We start from the raw sequence: 26,071 nt of genomic DNA on the forward strand, positions 1-26,071 counted from the left end.
TAAGTCCTGATCAAATAGAACCCCAAGGTTTCTAACAGTTGTGCTTTATGCCAGAGTAATGCCATCTAGGGCAGTTAGGCTAGCATAGGTTTCTCTAAGGTGTCGTGGGCCCAGTACAATGACCTCAGTCTTGTCTGAGTTAATAAGAAGAAAATTTTGGTCCATCCAGGCCCTAATGTCCTTTAGACAGGCCTCAAGTTAAGAAAGCTGATTTGTCTCACCTGACTTCATTGATACATACAGTTGGGTATCATCAGCATAGCAGTGAAAGTTAACAGAGTATTTTCTCATAACATTACCCAGGGGGATCATATAGATACAGAAGAGGATTGGACCTAGCACAGAGGTTCTGAGGAACCCCGTAGCTTACTTTAGTGTACACAGAAGACCTATTATTCATGTGTACAAACTGGTACCTATCAGATAGGTAGGACTTAAACCAGTTTAGGGCAGTCCCTGTGATTCCAAGTAATTCCTCTAATCTCTCTACTAGAATATAGTGATCTATAGTGTCAAAAGCTGCACTAGGATCTAATAAAACCAGCACTGAGAGTCGTCCTTCATCTGAAGCCCAGAGTAGATCATTAGTTACTTTAACTAAAGCAGTCTCTGTGCTGTGTTGAGCTCTAAAGCCTGACTGGAAGTCCTCGAACAAGTTGTTGTTTTGAAGGAAGTCACAGAGCTGAGCCGCCACAACTTTCTCAAGAATCTTTGAAATAAAAGGAAGATTAGATATAGGCCTGTAGTTTGCTAAAGTGCTGGAATCAAGAGTAGGTTTTTTGAGAAGGGGTTTGATTACAGCTACTTTCAAGGACTGTGGCACGTAGCCTATTGATAGGGATATATTTATTGTCTCCAACAAAGATGGGCAGACTAGGGGAACAACTTCTTTAAACAGCTTAGTTGGGATCGGATCTGAAAGGCAGGTCGATGGTTTGGAGGATGAAATAATAGAGTTAAGTTCCTGAAGTCCTATATGTGTGAAACAGTTTAGGTTAGGCCTATTTACATTTAATGGTACAGCAGGCCCAGGTGAAGGCAGGGAGTGGCTAATTTTATCTCTAATCTTATGAATTTTATCGTTAAAAAATGTCATAAAGTCCTCACAGCTGAGGGCTAGAGGAATCATGGGCTCAATAGAGCTCTGACTTTGTGTTAGCCTGGCTACAGTGCTGAAAAGGTACCTCGGATTATTTTTATTTTCTTCAATTAGTGAGGAGTAGTATGTAGATCGAGTATGTCGTAAGGCTATCATAGTCCAGCACACACCGATTAAAAGAATTAATAATGTCATGAATAAAATAATTTAATAATTTTGTTTCAAATTTTGTGGCATATTTACAAGAAAAGTCCCACCCATTTTAATCAAGGCCCACCCAGGTGCTGTCAATCCAATAGGAAAGCTTTGAGTGAAATGTTTTCCGCCAATCAGTGGCTCACCTGTGGGCTCTTAAGGTACGTTCACACCGAATGCAACTGAAGCAACTCTGGTGACTAGATTAAATTAAAAAACAATCAAAATGACAACCTCAAGAAACCTCCTTTCAAGCGACACGACTTGCGTGATTCCACATGATAGTCGCACAAAGTTGAAAAATTGAACTTTTCAAGTGACAACTCTCTGTAGTAGCTTCAGTCCCGTTCGGTGTGGACACACCTTTAGTCCCGCCCACAAGCAACATTGTCACCAGGAAGTTTCTGGCTGCGTCCGAATAGTCCTTCCTATCTCCTATCCACTTTTCCTTTACCCCGTGGATGACATCACAGTGTTAAGGAAAAGTGTTAGACTTCCTCAAGGAGTTAGGGAAAGGCCATCACTTTGTTTTGACAATCAGATGCACTTATTTTAACTGGCCTATCCAGTTTTCTGGGGGCCCACCCATAATGAAAATCCTAGCACCGCTACTGGTTAAATTTACACGTAGCTGACAAATGTAGGTCAGTCAATTAGATGAAAATCTATATATTTCCTATATGATGTCATAAATGAAAGGATTGCATCCATCCATAATAATTCTTTCTTTCCTCAGGACAGCTGTATGATCCACGCACCAACCAGGATCTTCTAAGAAAAGGTTGGACATTTTCCAAGAGAACCGATTGGTCAGTAGGCGGGGCTTTTATACTCACTCAGATTTTCTCCACATCTTGTGCTGCTCCTGACTAGGTTAGCTGTTCAGTTACCATGGTGATTTACCACAATAAGAAGTTAACCAGCTTTGTTGTACAGCACACATAATAAATCGTGGATTTTAGCGCGATAAGAGGAAATCCATCTTTGTAGTACGTGTCCCACATGTGCATGAGGTGGGAATGATATGTAACTTAGAGGAGAAGAGGAAGAGGAAATCTGAGAATACAATTCTTAGCTTTGATATAATTTATGAAAAAAAAAAAAAAAAGATTTAGTTAATGCAAAGAGAGACCAACAGCAGCATCAATCATTGTATCTGTGTAACACATTGTGTGTTGCAAACCAAGGAGCCCCAGTGTGCTGCTGACTGAGCAGCTATTTGTTAGTCAAATCACCTGATCAACTGCCACAGATGCTTATGATGTTGAGCACTAACAGCTCCACCTATGGAATCCCTCTCAGCGTTAGGGCTCAAACCACATATTTGCATGTTTCATAGTCAAATCGGTTATAAATACGTTTGCAAATTACCTCCAGAATTTATTGTTCTTCTTGGTCCTGGAGTTTCCCAGCAGCTGGCAGGTTGTAAATCACATTAGAGAGTCACGAAGAATTCATTTTTCAGCTGTCTGAGCTCATTTATTGCATGCAAGTACTTCACTGTGTGTGTTTGGACGTAAACACACACTCAAGCATTTTGTAATTTAGGGTTAAAGAAATATTTTTTAAAGCTATGAATCATGGGTAAATGTTATTACACTGGGTTCTGTTCCTAGTCAGCACAAGGGAGGATGAGATAAAACCTAATTATCCTCATGGGCCCTGCAGGCTAATCTCATCATTATTTATTGAGGCAACTTTTGCTCCATCTCCTTGTTGCTGTTAAACATCCTGCATCAGGTGCAGGTCTGTCCAACACTTTGTAACGTTCAGTGATACCCAAACAGTGGTTTGCAGCTCCTTGTGTGCACAGGCAGCTGAGCTGTGGTGGCATGCAAGCTGTTCAGTGTTTCACCTTCGCTCCCGACCCCTCCCCAGGTCAGCTAGCCACACATTAGATCAACTCTGGCCTCAGAGCATCAGTAACTGGTGCCAATCACGCCTCAGCAAATAGGAAGCAAGGAGCCTCACGGAGGCTTTTAAAATCACTTTGTTAGAAAATAAGATCCAATCAAATTAACTTTGGTATTTTTATTTTTCTCTTAAGGAATTTCTTTGAGGGAATGTTTTTTTCTTTCACTGCCTGGGTCAAGTATGGAAGCCCATTCCCACCTGTAAAAAAAAACAAAACACATCCCGCCAGTAAAAAACAAAACAACAGAAAAACCTAGGAAAAGTAAAATAATAATAATAATAATAATAATAATAATAATAATAATAATAATAATAATAATAATAATAATAATAATAATACAATCTTGTAGATACAAATTTGACATTACTTAATTTCCTTTGTTTTCTAATTTTATTATTATTATTTTACTTTTTTTTTTTTTTAACTGGCAGGAATGGGCTTCATATTCATGCCGAAAATCTACTTTAAATGAGGAGAAACTTGTTGATTGGTCAAAAACATTTATATATATGTACTGTATATATATATTTGTATAGTATGTATTTTTTATTTTTTATTTTTTTAATCAAAAATGAATAAAAAAACAATAGCATTTGCAATTTGTCCCTTATAAACCTGTTGTAATATTGTAAAATTTTGTATAATAACTATATTATACGTATATAAAAAAAAAAAACACAATACAAAAACCGTTGAAATTACTTATTTGTGGTCTTTTTCTTCTCTATTTAGCAATTATCTATTTAATCACCATTTAATAATGAGTACACATAAGATAAGAGGATGTGTGACGTCCAATAATAACAGTGATTTGTTGTGATTCTCAGATTAAATGAGCAGTATGTAAACTCTGTGATCAGACTCCATGGCTCATTTGCCTGTTCTCCTGTGGCGTGACTGTGTAAAAGAATCCCCCTCAGCTTGAATCTGTTAGCACCTGATAATAATACTGTTTTAGGTCTGCCAACCTCACGTTTAACCCTTTCTTCCATTCTTCCATCCTCTCTATCGGACCACATCCCTTTTCCTCGCCTATTGTCATGAATAAATGTTTACTTTCGTCCTTTCCAGTGAGTCATTTTTTGGTGTCGAACTTGTCCCTAACCTTTTACGACCCCCTCTTGTTTGGCTTTTGTTAGACAACAGCTGTTATCATGGATTTTTTTTTTTTCTTTTTTTCTCTTGTTCTTCTTTTTTTTTCGGTCAGCTGTGATTGCTTCGGGCAAAACAGTAGCAGATGGTGTTTAGCTATGCATGAATGGAGCATTAGAGGAGTTGGAGTGAATAGGCCAAGTTTTGAATGGTGTCTACACAGCACCTGCCTCTTGTAGCAGGGGGGACATCCTAGTGGCATGATCTGTCTTGGCTTCACTGCCATCGTAAGGGATGAAAGGAAGGAACATGTTGGGCACCATCCATATTTATTGATTTACTTACCAACTCCTAGCATACAGTCACTACTGTACACTCAGTCTGAGTTAATTAGATGTGACTTTGTGAGCACATGTAATCCATCACTGCAGTCTCCTGGTACACTTTATCTGTTTTGTTACCATAGAAACTCGTGTGCTCTGTATTAGCTTATAGGTTAAATAAGTTGCAATAAAAGGCAATTTGAGCACAGTTTAGATCCTCTGCTGAACACTGAGCACTGATGAAATAAATGTAAAAGTGGCAGCAGTGTTTTTGTTTTACATTCTTAAAGCAAACCATACACTCCAATAAAAAAGAAACTGTGACAATTTCCATGCAATCCAAATACATCTGTCAGCCTCTGGGGCATGATGATCTGTCACAATAAAGAAAGCTTTCTGAAATCGCTGACAGCTTGCAGAGCACTCATATTTTGCTTTCCTTTCTTTTTAAGTGAGTGCATAACTCAACTGAGAATAAGAGCTCCTGATGCACTTGTCTGCAGAACTCGGAGAAAAGGAGAAAACAAAGAGAGCTGCCTTTAATAATTCTAAATAAATGCGCTTTAGTTTTACTTGCTCGTGTATGAATACGCATTTTTAACATTTCAAACACAGTTTTAAATTCATGTAAACTAGATGATTTGCATTTCTTGAAGAGAATGCAATTGAGGAAGCAGGCGAGGCTGATCAGACAGGAAACCTTCACAGAATCGGCTTTTATTCTGAAAGGATTTTCTATTTGGCTTCTGATGTGATTAAGTTTTATTTTGAAGGGGCCATCTATAAGTAAAACCCTTCCGAGTCAGCATTACCCCTTGGAGTCAGTAAAACCATCAATATACCCCTCGGAATTAGTATAATGTCACTGTCCCAATAGGTTTGAATTGGAACATTTCAGATTAATTTTGCCAAGTAATCAATAACCATCAAACGCCATAAGATAACAGGTGTGTCACTGGCTCACTGGTTGTTAAAATCAGACTAAATTTGGGGGACAAAGATCTGTTCTATAATGATAATAATAATAATAAAGTACATGGAAAACAATAGTGAGTATGCTATACATCCTCACTCATATACAGAATGTAAAAAGTCTATTTTAAGTTGATGACCTGTGATTACCGACGTGCACTGTGATGATGTTTATGCAGTTGCCTCAGTAGATAGTGCTGTGCAGGGGGAACGAGGTCATCACATCCACTGCACATCAGACTTACCTTAACAGATTTCAACAAAGGGAGGGTGAGCCTAATGGCTCGATCGCTCCGTCTCCATGGCAACATCATTGAGCAGAAATCCACGCATGGAAAATGTGTGTAACACACGTGTGAGCCACTGCTCAGGCAAACGTGGTAAAACAATAGAGTAGGATAAGATAGCACGCCTGGGATGTTTTTAGATGCAATGTATTGGTTTTTTTTCTATAGTGAAAGAAACAACAACAATAAATAACTCACAAATGATTAGTTATTGCACTGGGTTTGTGAAAAGTTACAGTTTATGAATCTAACAGAAGTTCAGTGCAATAATCTATAACTTATCACAAACCCAGTGCACTAACTAACACGAGCTGTGTTTCCATTACCCTTGGAAATGCTCAAAATCTAAATAGCGCAATAAAAACTGGTGATGGAAACACCTGAATTTTGAAAAAAAAAACCACTTAAATATCGCAAAAAGGTTTTTACGCTTTCATGAGGAGGAATTTCAGACGTTTCGATAATGAAATGTGTTGCAAAAGCGCCATGGAAACACTTTTGATGTACCTGGTCACATGACCACTGCTCTCAAAGAAAACATGGAGTGGGGTAAACAGAAGAGGAGACTGAGACATTTCTTGGCATTATACTTAATTATTACTGCCACATGAGACGTGAAACAACAAAGGAATATTAAGTGTTATAATGACGTCTGTCTTTCTGCAGCAAAGTGTCGCGAGATGAGTTTTGATGAAAGTTACGAGGCTCCTCCCCAAAACAACGTTCAATGGAAGCACGTTCAAAGTGCAATTATACTTTGTCTACATTTATAAATATTGCTTTTATTTTTGCAAAAATCTGTAATGGAAACCCAGCTTCTAATGCTGTCATCACTATATCACTATTTTAAATGTTTGTTTTTATACCGTTTTACTGTGTATTTTTCTGCTTTTATTTTTAAAGCCTAAAGTCAAGCCTTTTGCGGAAAAAAAAAAAAAAAAAAAACCCTAACAGATTGATGAAGTATAATATTTTATTCATCAAAATATCAAATTAACAATGATAAAAAAAAAAGTTTTCTAAAATATAATACTATTTTGCCAGCCGTACTAGATACCCCATATTAACTGGGCTCCGAGGCATCACTTGTGGCACTCTGTTAGTCCAGGAGGTCAAAAGTTCTTTAAACAAGTGATATCATTGGTTAGGGATGTCAACAGTGGTCCCAGCTTAACAGAGCAACCAGAAGCCCCCCAAAAAGAAAGTTCACTATTCATCACAGAGGTCAATAGTTCCTCCGTGCAGCTCATCAACACCAGGGCAAGAATTACTTCATGTTTTCTGCCTTTTTTTGCTGTTGCATTGTTTACAAGGCTTCTTTTTGAACTAAAGTTGAGCCGTGTCTATCAGAGGAAGGAAAGTGGGTTTCTCTCGTGTATGTTTTTGGTGTGGTCAGAACACAGTGGCAGACTGTTGTGGGAATGGCTGCAGCGTGGGTCTGATGGTCAGATGGTCAGTGTCAGCGGGGCTTCAGTTGCTCTTTGTATCTGTGCACCGGACGGGAAAACAACAATAGAGACCTGAGCCAGTCATTAAAATACTCAATCTCCCAGCTCCACATCTGACTCCTTAGCTAAGCATCTTCAGCACAGAGCCAAACAAATGACCACAGCGAGGGGGGGATGAGAAAAGAAAGACAATTAGGTCATCTTGTGATTGTCTTACTCAAATGAGATATTAATGTCAGGGGTTCCCTTCATACTGTATGTTCCTGTAGTAATGGTTAATAACAGCAACACAAAACAAGAAGCCAGTATTTGATGCTCCATGCATCTATTATCCCAAATTTAAAGCTGCTAACCCTAAAAGCTTGAAAGTTAGTTTTCTTCTTCACCATAAACACTCCATTTGTTGACATTTTCATGCATTGCATTGTGAGATATTGGATCTGGTGAACAATCTCGGTAAGAATGAAGTAAATACTTTTAAGCATTTATGGTCACACTTTAAGCTGTCATGATCTGTCATTAGCATATAAGGTGTCATGAAGCCTGTCATTAAGGGCCTATGTTACAAATCTGGATTGGATTCATCTCCGTTAGCTGGCTTCAACTAACCAAACATTCCCTGTCATACAGGAGCTGTCTTATGGCCGTCTATCACCTATGATCACAACACGCTAATTCAAACCAAGTGATTACGTGCGCGTGCACATGAAAGGGGTGGAGATTGCAGCATCTGACCAATCAATGGAGAGAACTAGCAGACTGAACGCCTTTACAATGAATGGAGGAACAGCTTGTGACCTTAAATAAATATAATGTATATAAATCCATGATGACAGTAAAGAGCAACAGTGTTAGTGCAGCGCACAGTAGGAGGCGGAGCTTTTATACTCGCTCAGATCTGATCCACTTCATAACTTGGTACCGACCAGGTTGCTGAAGTGTAAAATGATGAATCATTCAAATCTATAATTCAGACCAAAGACAGGTAGCTGCTGACCGTGGTAATGTGTAAAAGCGAGACTATTTATTATATTAATACATTGAATGATAAATGGACAGTGCTCTGCAGTTAAACTTTATTACAGCACACACGTTTTTCTATTAAGTACACCTATTTATCACACACACTGGGCTGAGAGCACATTGTTTAACTGTAGTATGTCTCTGTTGAGGCGGTCAACATATCAATGAATGAATTAATTAATTAATCAATGACTTCAGCCATCCACGCATACGATCAGATATAAATCTATATCTTTCCTAAAGGATGTCATTGGTAAATGAAAGGATTGCATTTATAATTAATAATCTTCTTTATAAACTCAACTGTCAGATTTGCAACAACCAGGATTATCTAACAATTGGCAGTTCGTTTTCTGATTGGTCAGGAGGCGGGGCTTTAGCACTCGCTAACATCCAAGCCAGAGAAAAACCTGATTACGATCAGGTTAGCCATTCAGCAATAATTGCCATAGTGATTAAGCTTCAGCAGGTTTGGTAGTTCAGCACATACTGATTAAATCCCTGAAGTTAGTGTGATAAGAGGTCATCTAGATTCCTAGCTTACCCCCTGTCATTCAATAAATTATGTCACTTTTCGCTAAATTACGACACCTTCGGAGCTATGTTGGCATTTTTTGGATTAATTGGAGGGTTCTAGTAGGGTTAAGGTTAGTGTAAGGGGTTAAGGCAGTGGTTCTCATACTTTTTTGGCTGAAGTTCCCCCTTTCTCTGACTTTTGAATCCAACTATTACATTTTCCTCAGAATACTATGACAAAACTACTATAAAGCATAATGACGGAATTAATGAGTGATAACACATATGTGGAATGAAACAGTATTTAGTGCCTCCTGAATAGATTCATTGCTGTAGTTTTTATCATTTACAGTAATATCCGTTGTGATGTGGGACCAAAACTGATCCTTGTATTTCAGTTCATGTTTTAATCAACATAATTTTAATACTTTTTGTATTTTTTGTGTATTTTGTTGTTGTTTGTCTGTTCCTTTTTCATTCAGTATATGTTTCTGCTATTTTGTATGTTTTTGTTGTCGTTTTTGTGTATTGTTGGTGTTATTGAAATTATTCTCTCAGTGTGTGTTTTTTATGTTGTTTGGTAATTTTTTTTTCATGTCATTTTGTATTTTTCTCTGTTATTTTTGTGCATTTTTGTAGTGATCTTGTGTATTTTTCTCTCATTTAGTGTGTTTTTGTTGTCGTTTTGTGTGTTGCTGATAATAAGTATTTCTCTCTCAGTGAGTGTCATTGGTGTATTTTGTTCTTATTCAGTGTATTTTTCTCATGTTGTGAGTTTTCGTTGTCATATTGTGAGTTACTGGTAAAATTGGTGTGATTATAATTTTCTACCTAACAATAAACATTACAAAACCCCATATTTTTCATGCTCTTACTTGTTAATTCCCCCCCCCCCCCCCCAATTCCATACCCCCATTTGAGAAACACTGCGTTAGGGTAACAAAGGGTTAGGGGTAACAAACAACACTTAATGACTGCCTTCATGACACGTCATTCATGCTAATGACAGGTGTCATGTCATAATAATGACAACTTAATGTCAGCCTTATGTATAAAACATTGTTCCCCAACTGTTTATGGAACTCCACATCCCACAATGCAATGCAAAAAATGTAATGGTGTTTACAGCGCTTTCAAGCATCAATTTCAACCTTTTCCCTTTCTTTTTAGGGTAAATTATATTTGAATAATTGATCTATGAGGAAAACAATATCATTTTATCTAATATGTATCCACAATAGGGACAAAAAGTTAAACAAAAGCATCCATTGTACAAAGCAGGATATATTTCTTCTTATTTCCAAATGAAACCAGGCGTCATTAAAGATGGACTTCTGTACTATCGCTGTAAATTACGTGTAAGAATAATAGTGTTTTGAAGATATCTAAACCGTTTTATCGTTGCAGTCCAATAACTCAAACCCTGGCTGTGAGATATTTGTACACAGTGACCGCAGTACTGAGAGGTTATAGAATAACAAGGAGCTCCATGCATTATTAATGGACTCTGCTGTGAATCTGTTCAGAATAATAACAGCCATTTCCCAGAGCCTCATTACTGTGTGTTTTTAAAGCATGGCTTCAGTATCCATGGACACCCACTCTCTCATTCTCCTCTTCCTCCATTTTTTTTCTCCCTACCACCCCCACTTTCCTCCACCACCCCCTGTATTGAGATTCAGGTCATGTGCACTACTAGCTGTTTTTTAATTTTCATTTCATCATAATGGCTTTAAGACTTTTGTCAGAGCTTGTTTGCAGTTTTTTTTTTTTTTTTTTTATTCACGCAGACGTCTTCACTCAGGGCTCCTGACAGGACAGATGCTGCAATTAATCACAGCACAGGAACGTCTGTGACCACAGCGCTGGAAAGGAAATAGGCCTTGGCTTCAATTACAAATGCTTTAAAGAAATATAATTGAAAAGCAAACCAAAAAAATATATGTTGGAAATTCAATCAAGCAGCTTCCAGAAGAACCAATGCACCCCCCCTCATTTGTAACCAACATTACCCTGCACTAAATGTGGAGAGCGAGAGAGAGAGAGAGAGAGACGAAGGGCCATTCTCTGGGCCGGTGGATTCGTGGCCTATTGTGAAGATATGATAATTATTGTTTGCCTGCCTTCCCTCCCCCAGCTCACCATATTATTCAAGGGAGCTGAGCAAAGCCCCGGGGATGTGTTGGGAATGAAGCGATTTTTAAAGGCAGTAAGAAAGGAGCAGAATCCAGGGCACTGGTGTGTGAGAAAGGGACTGTTATTGAGACAAGTACCAGTTACATGTTGACCCCATACAAAATCAAAACTAGCTTTTTCTTCTTCACACAGTTACAGTAGCACTCCTTTTAAATTAGTTCAAACCAATACAGACTCCTTTAATACACAGTTATAGATTTTTTCCCTCCTCCGTAAAACGATTTTGTAGGATTGATAGAAATGTGTTTGATGAAGAGCATATTGCTTTTTTTTTTTCTTTTTTCCTCCTGCAAGGATAAGTGAGCAAAAGCCATTAAAAGCAAAGCTACTGCTGTGATTTATGAAAAGAACACAATTACTTCCAATAGATGTTTTGTGATTGATAGTTTAATTTTCCAACAGAGACACAAAGAAATATAGAATACTTCATACAAAATTATGGCTACTATCATATTAGTGATGGAATGTCTCTGGATTTGTCAGCATGGCTGGGTGGAAAACACTTCCAACATTAAATTACTTCTGAAAAATAAACAAACAAACAAAAAAAACAACTCCATTGTATTTTCATTCTATGGACAGATTTCTGTTGTTTTGTAAGCAAAATACAAACAAAATGAGCTGCTGCTATTTGAACTCATAAAAAAAGTATAAAAGAGCAGAAATGCACTATGTGATATAGCAATCCACAGGTCGTTTAACAATGTTTTAATTAAAGCCTCACATATTAAAACTTTACAACAGCTGATATGAAAAATGTACAACATTTTCTCTTTTTTCCTATCTTTCTCCAGGGACTTCTGGCAGCTGGCAAAAAATACCTCTGATGCCTTTTTTTCGTTGGCTTTGGCAGTGCAACAAACCGGCTCTGCTGGATTTCTCGCGTTTTTTCAAAGCGGTGACAGTATCAATGAGCACAATAAAAATACACCAAACCTCAAATCAGATGCCTTGTTTCAGTACTTTGTGTTTACCATAAAATATTCCCCTTTGTTTCACAAAATAAAACCATAATTTAATCGTTAAACATCTGAAGTAAAAACAAATAGATTACAGAGGAACTTGTATTTGGAAAGCTGGGGAAGTAGGGAAGAGGTTGCACGTTTGGTAAATAGTTGCGATGACTGCAGATTATTGGATGGAGAGTGTCTCGTCCCATAATAATGTACAGCAGATTACAGCCACAGTTTGATGAGGTGCTAGGAATGATTGCTGCCAGTCTTAGTCTGTCCATCCACAGACCTGTGACTCTTTAAACAGTTTAATCTGTGATGGGTGAAACAAAGCAAGTTGGGATTCAAGCAGGTTCTCCATGTACTGGCCAGAGTGGGAACAAAGACGATATGAGTGGGTTTACTGGTTTCCAGGGAAGGATCCAGTGAGTCATTCAGTCCAGGCCAAAGCAGATAAGAATCCTTTTTTTTTTGACAAAAATGTGTTCATTCCTCTGCACTGATAGGACAACTCTGGCCTCATAAATAAAGCTTTATTGTTAAATAAAACAGTGAAAGACGTACTGTGTGCCCAGTCAGTTCAAAGGGACAACACAGACAGACCTAAACAAATAAAGTGGGCGTTCAGCCTTAACAGGTTTCTAACATTGCTCTGCCTATTTTATAGACAACAAACCCCAGCAATTACGTCCTGTACACGTATGTGCATATCTGTCTAAATCAATGGACATTTTCTTTGTATAACATTCTAAAACTTACACACTTGTTAAGTGCAACTTAGAAAAGCAACGTGGAATGATGCTTTTATTCTATTCCTGCTCTTTGAGATAGGATTTCCATTTGGCTCAGTAAATGCTGACTTGCGACAGGACTTGGGCATGGGTCTGGATTTGGGAGGGGTGTGGCTGCTGCTGGGGGGCCGGCTGGGGGCTGCCAAGTGAAGCAGAGCCGCTCACCGAGTGAGGTGTGCCCGGAGAGTGCTGAGGTGGGGAGCACTGGGACTGGTGCTGCTGCTGCTGCTGTAGGACTTGGATCTGCTGCTGATGCATCTGATGCTGCATCTGCATGTGCTGCAGCTGTTGCATCTGTTGCTGCTGTTGCTGCTGCTGCTGCTGTTGCTGCTGCTGCTGCTGCATGTGATGCTGCTGTAGCTGCTGCTGGAGGTGATGTTGGAAATGCTGATGCTGCATCTGCTGCTGAATCTGCTGGTGATGCATCTGCTGCTGCTGCATTTGATGGTGCTGGAGGTGCTGCTGCATCTGCTGCTGCTGTTGTTGTTGTTGCTGCTGCTGCTGGAGCTGCTGCATTGCATGCTGCTGCTGCTGCACTGGTTGCATGGGTGGGCTCATCTGAGACACGGCCGTGGACTGGGTACCTGCAACCATGGGCCCGCCGGCGCCCATCTGCCCAAGCAGCTGTGGAGGCATCCCGGAGGACATGTTCTGGTGGGAAACTGTGACTGAAGTCACGATCTGATTGCCCCCGAGCCTCATCTGCAGGGGTTTGGGAGCGATGGCTCGTGGTAGACCTTGTTGTAGGGCTTGGGAGGCCGACGCCATGGAGGGGTGCTGGTTTAGGGATGAGGGCAGCACCAAACCAGGGGACAGGCTGGTAGAGGCTAGAGTCTGCTGGACAGAGCGGATGGTCTGGGCCTCAGCTGATTCTGCAGCAGCCTGAACACAGAACAGAGTTCATTAATAAACTCACTTTCTCATCATCTGCATGTTCCAACACTATTATTTAAAAATACTGTTCATTAATAGCACAGACAATGCTTGACTATTAATACATCTATTTTATTACATGTAAACATTTGCAGAGTAAAAAAAACCTCTCACCTTTGAAACCAGGCTAGCCCGGTACGCAGCAAGAGCTTTCAGATATTCCTTTTTTGCAGCTTCTGTTTTGCTCTTGTAAAGCTGCGAGGACAGAGAAGTTGGGTAAATGAGCAGCTCATTCAGAAAGTTACAATGACACAAAACATAGTTGTCCCGCTCCTACCCTAGACACTGTTATTGGGAAGTTTGTAGAATCAGTGTTTTTTTTCCCCTTTTTATTGACAAATTGGACTGAACAATTTATTGAGCTTGTCTCAAGCCAAGCAAAATTCCAATCTTGAAACTGGTCTCCATTGATAGAAAGGCAGTCAGATACCAGCGTAACTAAACCTAAAAATACTATCTGAAAGGAATCTCTTCCCTACCTGTTTCTGCTCTTCTCCTAGGCCGTCCCACATTGATGCCACAATCTTGGACACTTCTCCAAAGGTGGCATTGGGGTTCTGACCCTTGATAGCTGCTTGGGTGTCTCTGAAGAACAGGGCATAGGCTGACACCGGCTTCTGGGGCTCATTGGGGTCTTTCTTTTTCTTTTTCTTAGGGGTCTTGGGCTTTTTGGCAGGATCAATGGGAGCCGGTCGCTTTTCTCCGATAACCTAAAATGATTGGAATTGTTAAGTTGACCACAACATAAGGAACTCTGTCCCTGAGGGCACAGTTTCTAATATTTCACTCACTCTGTTGCCATCATCCTGGTCATCTTCATTGATGGAGCTGGAGGGAGAAGGAGTAGCAGACTTGCTGGCAGGAGGCGATGGAGAAGTGTGGGTGATATTGGTACCCGCCATGCTTAAACTTAGTTGGGCATTGAGCTGGGATTGATTGATTGTGGTCAGCTGGTTTCTTGATATCATGCCGTTGGCATTGTTCATACTGATGATAGACTTCATGACCATTGCTGGGTTGGATGGATACTGGCGTAGATGGCCTGCTCCAACATTCTGGAGAAACATTTCACATAAAAATAAGAAAAATACTTTTATTTTGGTAGGCTACAGCACATCTTGAGTCTTTTAACGTATCATGCAAGCAATGATGAATAATGTTGACACTGTAAAGGCCTACTTTATAAGCCAGTAATCGTTGGCAGCAAGGCTCAGCTTGATTCCTTTGAAAACTCAAAGTAAGGAAGTGTTTTAGGACTACTTGGTTCCTACTGGGAATCTGGACTGAACAGCTTCAAAAGACATGTGGCAACAAGTCAGTTTGTTATGTGGTAGCCACAAGCCTGCTTTATTTAAAATCATACCTCCTTGAAAAAGGCACCTTTCATACCATCAAAGAGGAAACCCCTTTTCTTGTATGCATCAACTCTATAAATTAACATGCAAAAGGCTTTGGACAGGTCCTTTCTTTCTTGCTACACAGGCTATAATAGAATAGCATTCTTAATGTCTCTTTCACTTTTTCCTGGTATCGTGTTCAGTTCTTGAAAGAGTCACAAGACACTACAGGCAACATGTTTGCATTGATTGCAGTGGGGATGAAATTACGGGTCGTGCAAGCTTTCCAAAGAGAAAACTGATCAGGGAACCAGCAGAAAAGGAGAGAATGTGAACATAACCGAAAGAGGTGATTTGTTCTCCCTGGGTACATCCATCTGGTATTCAGCAGCACCAACTCAATCTCTCCCCAACATCAACACATCATAAACCCACGCACCTGGCTTTATTGAAAGAACCTTATGAATGCTTGCCTTCAAAAACAATATTGTAACACGATTTCAGACAGCAACATATTGGATTGACAAGCCATTTCTTTTTCATATGCCATGTCTGCTGCTTATCATAAATACAATCTATGAAGTGAGAATGGATTGATATTTACATGTGCAGGCAGCTTTCAACAACAGAGGGTGAGGCAGGAGCGAAGGGGGATACATTGAAGACATATTGTTGTAAATCTTTAATTATGGAAATCTGGTTCTAATAAATATGCCCGTGACCAAATGAAAGGGATTTACATATCTGCTCCTCACCTTTATTCCTAAGTACATGAAGGCTCACAGTTTGCACTTTACTCACAGAGCATCAAAAGATGCACATAGTGAGCTCATTACTCGTGACCATCTGTATAATGATGCTATTGTTAAATCCTTACAGTGGATCTGGATTAAAGGCCATTTATTAGAATTAGTGTTTATTTTGTTTTCAAAAAATGCTCATCATATATTTTTGTCAACTAGACTATGACTAATGGAAGAAAATGTGTGAACAAAAACTGTATAAAAACATAAGATATTCTCGTTACTCATTATGCATTTAAATAAAATGCTGTACATTTTAGTCGACTATATCTGTAACAGCTTTAGTCAACTAAAATCTTCCACAATTAATCAAATTTTAATCGTGATCACGATGTTGGTTGTCACAATTTACTACATCTGATCATCTGCAATATTTGCATTTAAAATATGGGCTCTGCTCTCTGTAATGTATTTATTTCATTACTCTTTGGTACATTTTAAATTCTTGGGTTAATTACTTTCTTTTTTGTATCATTTCTATTTAAAGCTTGATTTTGCACTGTAAACTGTATACATAGTGTTTGTTTAAAAGAGGGCAACAAAAAGGCATATTTTTTCCCCTGACATAATAAATAATTGTGATTATAATCATGATTACAATATTGATCAAAATAATCGTGATCATCATTTTGACCATAATCGTGCAGCCCTTTCATTTAGTTAATTATACTATACTAGACTGAAATAGTGTTGATGGCTACATTTTAACTAAAGCTAAGTTGCATTTTAGTTAAAAGACTATAACTGAAACAAAATAAAAAGAATGCTGTCAAAATTCACTGATTGGAATATGGGAAATTCTTAGTAATGGTTGTAATGTATTATATGGAAATGCAATGATTAATGTTACAAATATAACATAACATTTACAGAATAATAAGTGTATTACCAATCACATAGTGATAAAGTAGCAGCTGTTAACAATAAATGATGAGTGAGATCAATAGCTTGTCTGAGCCATATGAATGGAAGTTTACACGCTAGTCAGAAAAATCTTAAGTAACAGTTGCTTTTTACTGATGCAGAGGATGGTTGGTTATGCCCCTGTGCCTTTCTATTTGCATTTTGATTGCAGCATTGTCAGCAGTCACAGAATGCATCAAAGACTTTTTTTTTTTGATAGTCATCATGAATCTTAAAAGTCCTTATCTTGAATACACAGTGGCCAGATGTGCCCTCAGTCAGGACATACTATCGTGTGTTCTTTAATAAAAGAATAATAATAATTAAAAAAAAACAAAAAAAACAAAAAGAGAAGTAAACAGAGGAAGAAGCAGCTTGTTCTGAGTTTGGTGCTTTATCGTTAGACTCAGCTGCTCTTAAAACAACAAACACACCCAACAGTATAAGGCATTCTGAAAACTAGCAAAGGGGGGGGAGACAATATTGACAATGTGTGAAACCCAATTCACAATAAATACAAGCCAATAAACACATGGCGAGGCACAAAACCACAACATTATGCTTGTACAAAGTGATTTTTTTTTTTTAAATTGTCAACAATGATGTCAAAGAAAAACAGGCTTCTGTCTGTTTTTATAGATATTGTGAAATCAGAATTTGGGTGGAAATTTATGAAGGGTGCCTCCCGAGCTGTAACAAGCTGAAAAGAATGTTAACAAGTTCCATTTCCATTCAATCAATGCCAGAGCTCTTGGAAATGTTCCATGGCAGGAGAGGGGTAAAATCATCTATATGGTAATTATAAGGATGAATCCCCCAGTAACTTTCGCCAGCATGAAAGGTCAGTCCTATTAAAGATAGTTTATCAGCGCTCTGCACATATTTCTTTACTCGCCTTCAAAACGGGAACATCATTTTATTTTTTTCTTCCATTTTCAGTAACCCTGCTAAAGTCTGTGCTTAAGCCAAATGAGAAAAAAATGGAATTTTGAATGCTGGTAAAGGCTATAATAGCACCAAGATAAATCGTTTTTCGTACTCCTGACTGGTCTCAGTCAAACACACTTTGTGCTCTTTCTCCTGCTGTGGTGTACAAACTCAGTCTATCTGAAACCATCCCCCCCCCCACCCCACACCCCCACCTTTCCACTTAAAAACAAATCGATCTCACACTCAAACCCTTATTTTTCCAGCCCCTTGCCTCCTCAGACTAAAAGCCCAATAGTTTCCCTCCCATCAGTCTGCTACAGCCACTGACCCATACCCCCATTCTGTCGTTCCTCCCAGTGCATTATGGGTATTTAAAACTTGTCCAACATGACATCATTTCAACTCGAGAGCTGCCTGAGAAAAGTAAATTACAGAATCAATCATGCAGAAGGTCAAGCTGAGACTTCATTACAAGTATTGCATGCCTGCATGAATATCTTTCATTTCTGACTGACCCGATATGTCACAATGGCTGTCTGTCGACGGAGGGGTTGGAGGAAAAAAAAAAGGAAGAGAAATGGAGTGAGCGAGAAAAGAAACCCACTCTTGAATTACCGTACAACTCATGTCAGTGCTTCCTGGCTTGGAGGGAAAAAACCCCAAAAACATGCTTTCTGCAACAGTGCTCACATGGTTAGTGTTAGTGGTTGTTCAACGGGCAGAATTAGGACTCAAAGACTATTTTAACATGTAAATATAAAAACTACACACAGCTTTACCTGCTCTCCCTTAGCAAAGTGCTATTAGATGTTAGGATTAGGCGATATGGACCAAAACTCATATCTCAATATTTTTTCACAAAATTACGATATACGATATTGATCTCGATATTTTTAATTCAAATAAAGTCTGACCAGAAAGAAAATTCTGGGTTAAATTTGTGGATAAAAAATGTCAGACAGGCTCATTTATTAACAAACAGCTGCACAATATGTGCCACTTTTGGCTTTTTCTCCTCTAAGGGACAGCACGTGTGAGTGAGTTCTGTAGTGTGGCTTGTTTAGGGGAAGGTCTGGGTTAGAACGCACTCAGTGGTCCATCTAACTGTGATTTTCATGCTGTTCTGAGCAGTAACATAAGCAGCGACTCCTAAAATGAGTATTTCAATACAAAATAAGCTATAATATATAAATAATATATCTCAGACATATTAAAAAATGTAAAGGACACTGTTTAACTGTGTATTATGTAGTTTGTACTGTGATTGTATAAATAACAATAAGTAAATAGCATATATATATATATATATATATATATATAAAGGCAAAATTGTAATTTTCTATATTGCTAAAATAGAAAACTCAATATATCTTGAATCTCGATATATTGCCCAGCCCTAGTTAGCATATACTGTATCTGCAGTCATGTGACACAGCTGGCTGGAAGTGAATATATACAGTTTGAGTGCTTCAACACACAGGGGCTACAATGATAAGACAGCAGGGCGCGTATCTCCTAAATACTGATCTAAACTTTTAATACAACCAGTTGACTGCAGTAGCTTTGAATGAAATCAGCAGAGAACACAAAGCTTATTTCAGTGCGTGCTCACACGTGTAACTAGAAAAGAAAAAGAAAACAAAAGTAAGTGAAAATGTGGCGAGGGCACCAGGTGTTTTTTGAAATGAAACCCAGAGACCCTCGCTGTGCAGCGGGGAGAGAGAAAAATAAATTGTGAATAAAGCAATAGTGGCAGCTCTAACTCTAGTACTATTTGGGACTATTGAGACTCAATCACAAATCAGGAGGACACATGCTGGGAGACAAAAATGAGAGTCAGAAGCTTGTTAGGAGAGCAGATTAAATAAATAATGATTTCAGAGTCACAGCTCGCCAGGCACAGCACACTGCAGCTGAACAAAATGTATTTCTTTTTTTTTCCTTTCTTTTTTTTGTAGAAGCCTCGGCATCTGCAGCCAATTTGTGAGACATAAGCTGAACATTACGGAGAGGAGGAATTAGCAGAACACTTGGCAATGCAACCACATGGAAGAGGCTTTAGAAAATCGCCAAGAAGGTATATTTTCTGGTTGGGTTTCTCATTAAGTTCTGATAAGAGAGCAAGTATTCTCCATCAGTGAGCTCGCTCGCACAGAGGGAGGAAAAAAAACTAAACAAAACAAGAAAAGTGTTTGGGAAATATGAACATTGTGCTATGATGAAAAATGTAATTGCAATTGTGCATGGTTTATTTGTTTGCCCCCGCAGCCATAACAAATAACAGAGAATGTAATCATGTATATAAGGTTGTCATTCTGTTATCAGCGTGCTGACAAAATGACAAAACACCCCTCTCAGGGCCTTCGTAAATCATTGTCTATGTGCGGCAGAGAAATGCTCCGCAATCTGTGCCGTTACTTATCTCATTTTTTAAAAAGTTGTGTTTCTCTTTTCAAAGCAAAGATAACAACCTGCGATGAATAGAATTTCTATCGGCATTGTTAAAAAGACGTTTGGGGATCAATCCCATTTACGAGAAAAATGAAGGGCAACTGCAAACCCGCTACCCCCGACCCCCCCTCACCACCCCCTTCTCCCTTTACAATGTGCGATGACTGATAACGGGTGAGTAGTGTGCTGGCGACAATGGCATGAGGCGAGGAGCAGAAACCCACATTCTCCCCTTACTTTTTAATAGAGTCTCTGCACAATCAGAGACATGAGCCATGCAAATGGTGTTAAAGAGGAATAATGTTTGAGAATCAAATCTAATCCTCCAGCAAGTCGTGAGAACAGTCAGGAATGTAATTGTGTCAAGGTTCCGTTTCTTCCAGATGCAGAAAGCTTAACTGACCATGAAATGAAAATTCTTTAGGCAAAAAGCCTTCTGGGGGTTCGCTTACTGTATGCTGTGGAGATATTTTTAAAAGCTGCAATTATTTTACATGCCGGGAGCAGAGAAGCAGAGAAAGGAGCGTTAAAGATTTGACAGCCTCCTTCTCCTTATGGAATGTAAATAAATATCTGTTCCATTAGTGTGATTCAACAAATGTGTTTGCAGAGGTGGGAGGGGACAGGGAGGGAGGGGGAGGTTGGAAACACATTTCATTTATTCACAGGGCTATAATGTTAATGGCACTAATTCCTAACGTGATGTGTGGCTCACAAAGAAATTGCAGCATCAATATCATTATCTTTCCGCTCATGGCTTTGCCCTTTCATTTCTTTTCTTTTTTCCTTAAATTAATCTTCTATATTTGTAATAAGCCTGTAGACAACTATTCAGCCAGTGACATTTCTATTTTTCCTCCTCAGCGCATCAACGATTGTGGTATTTGAAAATGTTTTTGGACCCTGAGACAACAACTCCCACATGAGAGCTATAATGTAAAAATGATGCTTATTTTACGCTGTCATCTTACAAAAACACTTTGCATTCCGAAACTTTAAACATTGAGATGACATGTGACACTGGAGTTAGGCTTTGATCAGAATTCACAGGTCAGTAAAAGCTGAATTAAATATGAGCATGGGAAAACGGTGACATGTTGGGGTCCCACATTCACTGTTCTTCTGGGAATTAAAGCACTCTGATCTATTTCTTTTTTCCCCCTAAACCTCACAGTAAGTAGCATAATAGTATTACATGTATTGAATGTGATCATATACCTCCTGTGTAGTAAAAAAGGCCAGATGCTGTACCAGATGTGACGACAACAGGACGAGGACTTAAACACTGAAGGTGACTTTATCATTTAATAAAAGGACTCATTTAAAGGTTGCATCTTTATCTTTAAAAGTCAAACTAGTGCTGCAGCAACACGATGGGAAGCATTCTGCTTTATTATTTAGATTACTTCCACAAAATGTTAACTGTTGCTACAATCTGTGTAATGTAATATACTGAACTAGGGGGAAAATGTAACCTTCTGTAGCAAGAAAGAGACATTGACTTATATCAACAGTAGACAATAATTTGCATTTGTTAATGCATCAGAATTCAACCGTAGGCTGCTCTGCATTGATTCATGTTGTTATTTTTTAAAGCACCCACGTTACTCTGTATAGCAGGGGTGTCAAAATCATTTTAGCTCAAGGGCCAAATATGGACCTGATCTGAAGTGGGCTGTGGATTACGATCAATTTCAACATTATCGTGCCCTAGTTTGGACACGTATAAGTGAAATGTAAAGTATGTCAGGCTGTGACAATATCCAAGCAATAAGTGGCAGATATTAATCCCTGCAGGATCTTAACTTGAACTTCCTTGATTTTGTGACATTTTTTTTATTTGATTGGGGGAAGTTTTGTGAAATAATTGATTGAAATTTGCCGGTTTTAGACAAATATAGAATTCTTTCAATAATTTGACATTAAAAATAACTGCCATCATGTGATATAAGCATTAGCGATGTCCCGATACAACTTTTTCACTTCTGATACTATACCAATATTGCAGCCTTGAGTATTAGTCGATACTGATATCGATACAATATCAGCCCGAATCATACATTTATTTATTACTTATTTTGAAGTGTGGAACGTTAGAAAAGGATTAATCAAGTGATGTTACTCAAACAGAGAACAATAGTCAAGAATTCAAGTTCACTTCAGATATTTTTTACTGTCAGTATATGGTGGGAACAACTGAGGGCGGGGACAAAAACAACTAAAACTTATCGGAGTGCTTATATCGGAGATCTTAGATGCAGTCCGATAAAATCCGATATTCATTTTCTGGCTGTTATCGGACCAATAACCGATATCAATATCGATCGAGACACCCCTAATAAGCATGGAATAACTGTGAGCCAGGGAGTTTCAGTGAATTTCTGATTTGGAGAGTGTTTTCTCTGTTATTTTAACTTTCTCCTGCAGGCCAAATTTGGCCCTTGAGTTTGACAAAAAAATGCTGCTTCGGGTCACTGAGTTCTGCATCTCACACCACAGACAAAAAATAATACACTCAAAGACGAGCCCATCACACGCTAACAGAGAGGGGTACCTGCTGTTTCCTCAGAGAGGATGTGACAATAAACCCACGTTTCACCAAACAAACCCTGATCAGAAAGTTTAACTTTAACCAAGAACATTCAGGTTTATGCAGCTGAACAGTGTCAGTAAACACCTTACAGAGGTGATGTCATGCACCGAGCTCACACTGGCAAAAGGAAGCTAGACAAAAGATGTCACAAAGTGCTTAAAATGGAGGAGTGTGCAGCTTTGGGTTAATTTATCATTTTTCTGCTACTGTGTTTGGATCACTATTCGGGATCGATTTTATGCAGATAAAAACAAAAACAAAAAAAAACACCACCACAATTTTATAATTAAAGTTAACTAAAAATAGTGGAAGCAGTGACACTGCACACATATTACCAGCAGCCATATAACTCCACCCAGGAAAGGTGGCTCATGAAACTTGTAATCACTTCTAATGAACAGTGATAAATCCATGTTACAGCTCCTAGGATCAACACAACAGAGGGATACTTAGATCATGTAACCGGGCTTAGGGTCAATTCCAACTGTAATTGCGTAATTGATAATCAATTACAATTATGGTGTAATTATAATTGTAAAAATCTGTTCCCATCATAATCGTAATGAAATTGTAATTTCGTTTAGATAATTGACTTTGTAATGACTACAATTTAAGACAAAACTGTTGAACATGTTACAGTTTTACACATATGTGGTTCACAATTATTATTATTCATATCAAGCTTTCCCACATTTTACCATTTAAACAAATATTTAAATTGAGGGGTATAGTGACACAAAAAAGGCTCAGATGCCCACACCATGAATATTAAAACCTATATTTTCATTGATTAGGGAGTCTAACAAGGTAACAATAGATAGTAAAGAAATGATATGATAAATATTTGTTTTTAGTGTATTTTACAGCTGATTTAGGACCTGTTATTATAAGAGATGCTAACAGAAAACTAACTTTTATTATCTTATTTATTTCAGGCTCAGTAATTGGGATTCATTGTAATTGAACTTTAGTAGTTGAGAATGTTATTGTAATTGTTTTTCTGAGGATAAAAAAAAATGTAATTTAGTTGTAATTGGAATAAATGCTGGTCACTGTAATTGTAATTGAGTTGTAATTGAACATGGGTAATTTAAAACGTAATTGTAACTGAAAAATGTGACATTTTACTTCAAAACAACATGTCTGTCCTTTAAACCCTCACAGATTGTGATTCTTTCTAATCACATCATCATCAACACTGACTTCTTCTACTTAAAAGAAGTAAAAACAAAAAATATAGAAGAGGTGAATGTATAAGGCCTAATTTTTGTGATTAGCTGTTTCCATTGTTTGCACTACTAGGGATGTAACGATTCACTCAACTCCTTATACGATTCACGATACTGGGTTCATGATACAATTCTATCACGATTTATTTTACAAAATATTCATTTTTTTTTCTTCATAAAAAATTAAAATACTGTACTATTTTCTTTTATCTTTCATTGTCAAAAGACTCCCTTGATAAACTACAAAACAATGCAATTTAATAAAAATAAATCATGAATGAAATATATATATATATGGAAAAATTCTGGCTCTACAGTAAACTATGCAAAACTGCATAATAGTTTCATTTCTTTTTAAAAGTGCAACTGAAAATGTATTTTGTGCCTTAACAATTGGACTTTAGAGCAAAACCCATATCAAAGAAATAATATAAATAAACAAACTATGGCTTTCATTCTCTCTCTTGTTTCTCCCTTTCCTCTCTGTGCTCCTCTTACCTTGGATTTCACATGTTCTTTCTTTCTCACTTCTTTCATTTTGTCTTGGGGAAGCCAAAATGCTTCCATAATTCTGATTTAAAACATGGTGGTGCGTCCTGAATTTCAAATTTTAAATAGATAGCACCCTATGTTGTAAAAAAAAAAAAAAAAAAAAAAGTACTGCGATACAATTTCAAAATATCAATGTGAACCGTGGCACCTTTGAATCGATTTTTAACTGCCTCACGATTAATCTTTACATCCCTACATCCGATTGCTCTCTGCTGTTAGCATGCTTATCAAAACCTGGATGACCAAGATTTTAAGTGCCTGTATTTATTTGTCAGTGTGGGATTTTTATTCCTGTGTGTTGGTCATTAGTCTGAATTCAGCTGTCTGTATATGTTATTTGTGGAGCCTGATTATCTGAAATGTTTAAATGGCTCAGTCTACACTCTGCTCTGGAACTGTCCATCATATTAAAATGTTGCTCTGATATCTTTAGCTCGTTTGCCTTCTCTTTCACTGCTGTCTGTGTGAATATCCCACGCCGTTCATTTCTTTCTATCCCTACATTTCTTCGGAGCACAAAGGTACCGTGCATGATTTGATGAGCATTGCTTATGTGCACCCCTATATATGAAAGTGCCAAATCTAACAGAAAGACTTGTGAATCCAAACAAGTGTTTTCTCCATCCATCATTTGAGCTGAATGCATTATCGATTCTAATAGCATCAAACGAACAGACAATAGATGGACTTCTTATTTACCAATATATGGTAGTGCTTACCACAGACTGGCTGTTATTGACAGAAAGTCCTTCTTGGTCCATCATGTTGCGTGAGATGGTAATGGAGGGCAGATCCAGGCTCTGAGGGGGAAACTGTGGGATCAAGGGACCCCTGTGTGGAGCTGGGGGCTCTGGCATTGCTGGGAATGGTGAATCCACATCTGAGAGGCCCAGACCAGACTCTGTCTCAGGTGGAGGAGTGATGGGGGGAATCTCAAACTCTTCGTCCCCCAAGCTGGGGGTGTGAAAAGTCTGAAAAATAAACAAGAGAAAAAACATATAAATATAAAATGCGGTAGAAAGCATTTGCTGAGGTAGACCTTTATAAATGAAGTGGGTGGAAACCTTAAGGCCTGAAATTCAATGAGTTTTAGAGAAGAAGCATTTTAGTAAAGTGCTAATACACTTCTCTAAGTGCACTAAGATGTAACATTTCCAAAACCTATTAAAGTCTACTTTAAAGAACAAGAAAGAAGAAGAAGAAAAAAAAAAAAGCAGATGGGAGGGAAATGTTAGAAGCAAAAATATCAAGCAGCAATCACTAGAGAAAAAGGAAACATGATAAAAGCCCTTAATCTTAGGGATGGAAGATGTTGGGTTGAAGTGCAGTGAAAATACACGTCACAGTGAGATGGGTTTAAAGAACATTTTCAAAGATTATTATGCTTGGCCAGAAGTGTTTCTTTTTGTTCTCCTTGCCTGCACTCTTAAATCTGCTCATCAAACAGTTTAATCCTGCTGCATTTTGAATTAAAGCTTTTGGTCACACTTAATTTGCTTATGTGCCTTCCTAGAGATTGGGCTGTTCACC

At 38.2% G+C, this 26,071-nt stretch overlaps 1 protein-coding gene across 1 annotated transcript in view; it reads right to left on the reverse strand.

The window, feature by feature from the left end:
• Positions 1–12,493: 12,493 nt before the first annotated feature.
• tox3 (TOX high mobility group box family member 3) overlaps positions 12,494–26,071 on the reverse strand; it is a 55,173-nt gene continuing 41,595 nt past the window's right edge. Inside the window, exons 3-7 of the mRNA XM_028443303.1 lie at positions 25,261–25,512; positions 14,535–14,798; positions 14,223–14,453; positions 13,858–13,938; positions 12,494–13,692 (exon numbers count right to left, since the gene is read on the reverse strand). Coding sequence (XP_028299104.1) covers positions 12,865–13,692; positions 13,858–13,938; positions 14,223–14,453; positions 14,535–14,798; positions 25,261–25,512 — 1,656 coding nt within the window. The 3' untranslated portion in view covers positions 12,494–12,864. The remainder of the gene's footprint in view (positions 13,693–13,857; positions 13,939–14,222; positions 14,454–14,534; positions 14,799–25,260; positions 25,513–26,071) is intronic.

Source organism: Gouania willdenowi, chromosome 3, assembly GCF_900634775.1.
Source record: "Gouania willdenowi chromosome 3, fGouWil2.1, whole genome shotgun sequence".
Lineage (NCBI taxonomy): Eukaryota > Metazoa > Chordata > Actinopteri > Blenniiformes > Gobiesocidae > Gouania > Gouania willdenowi.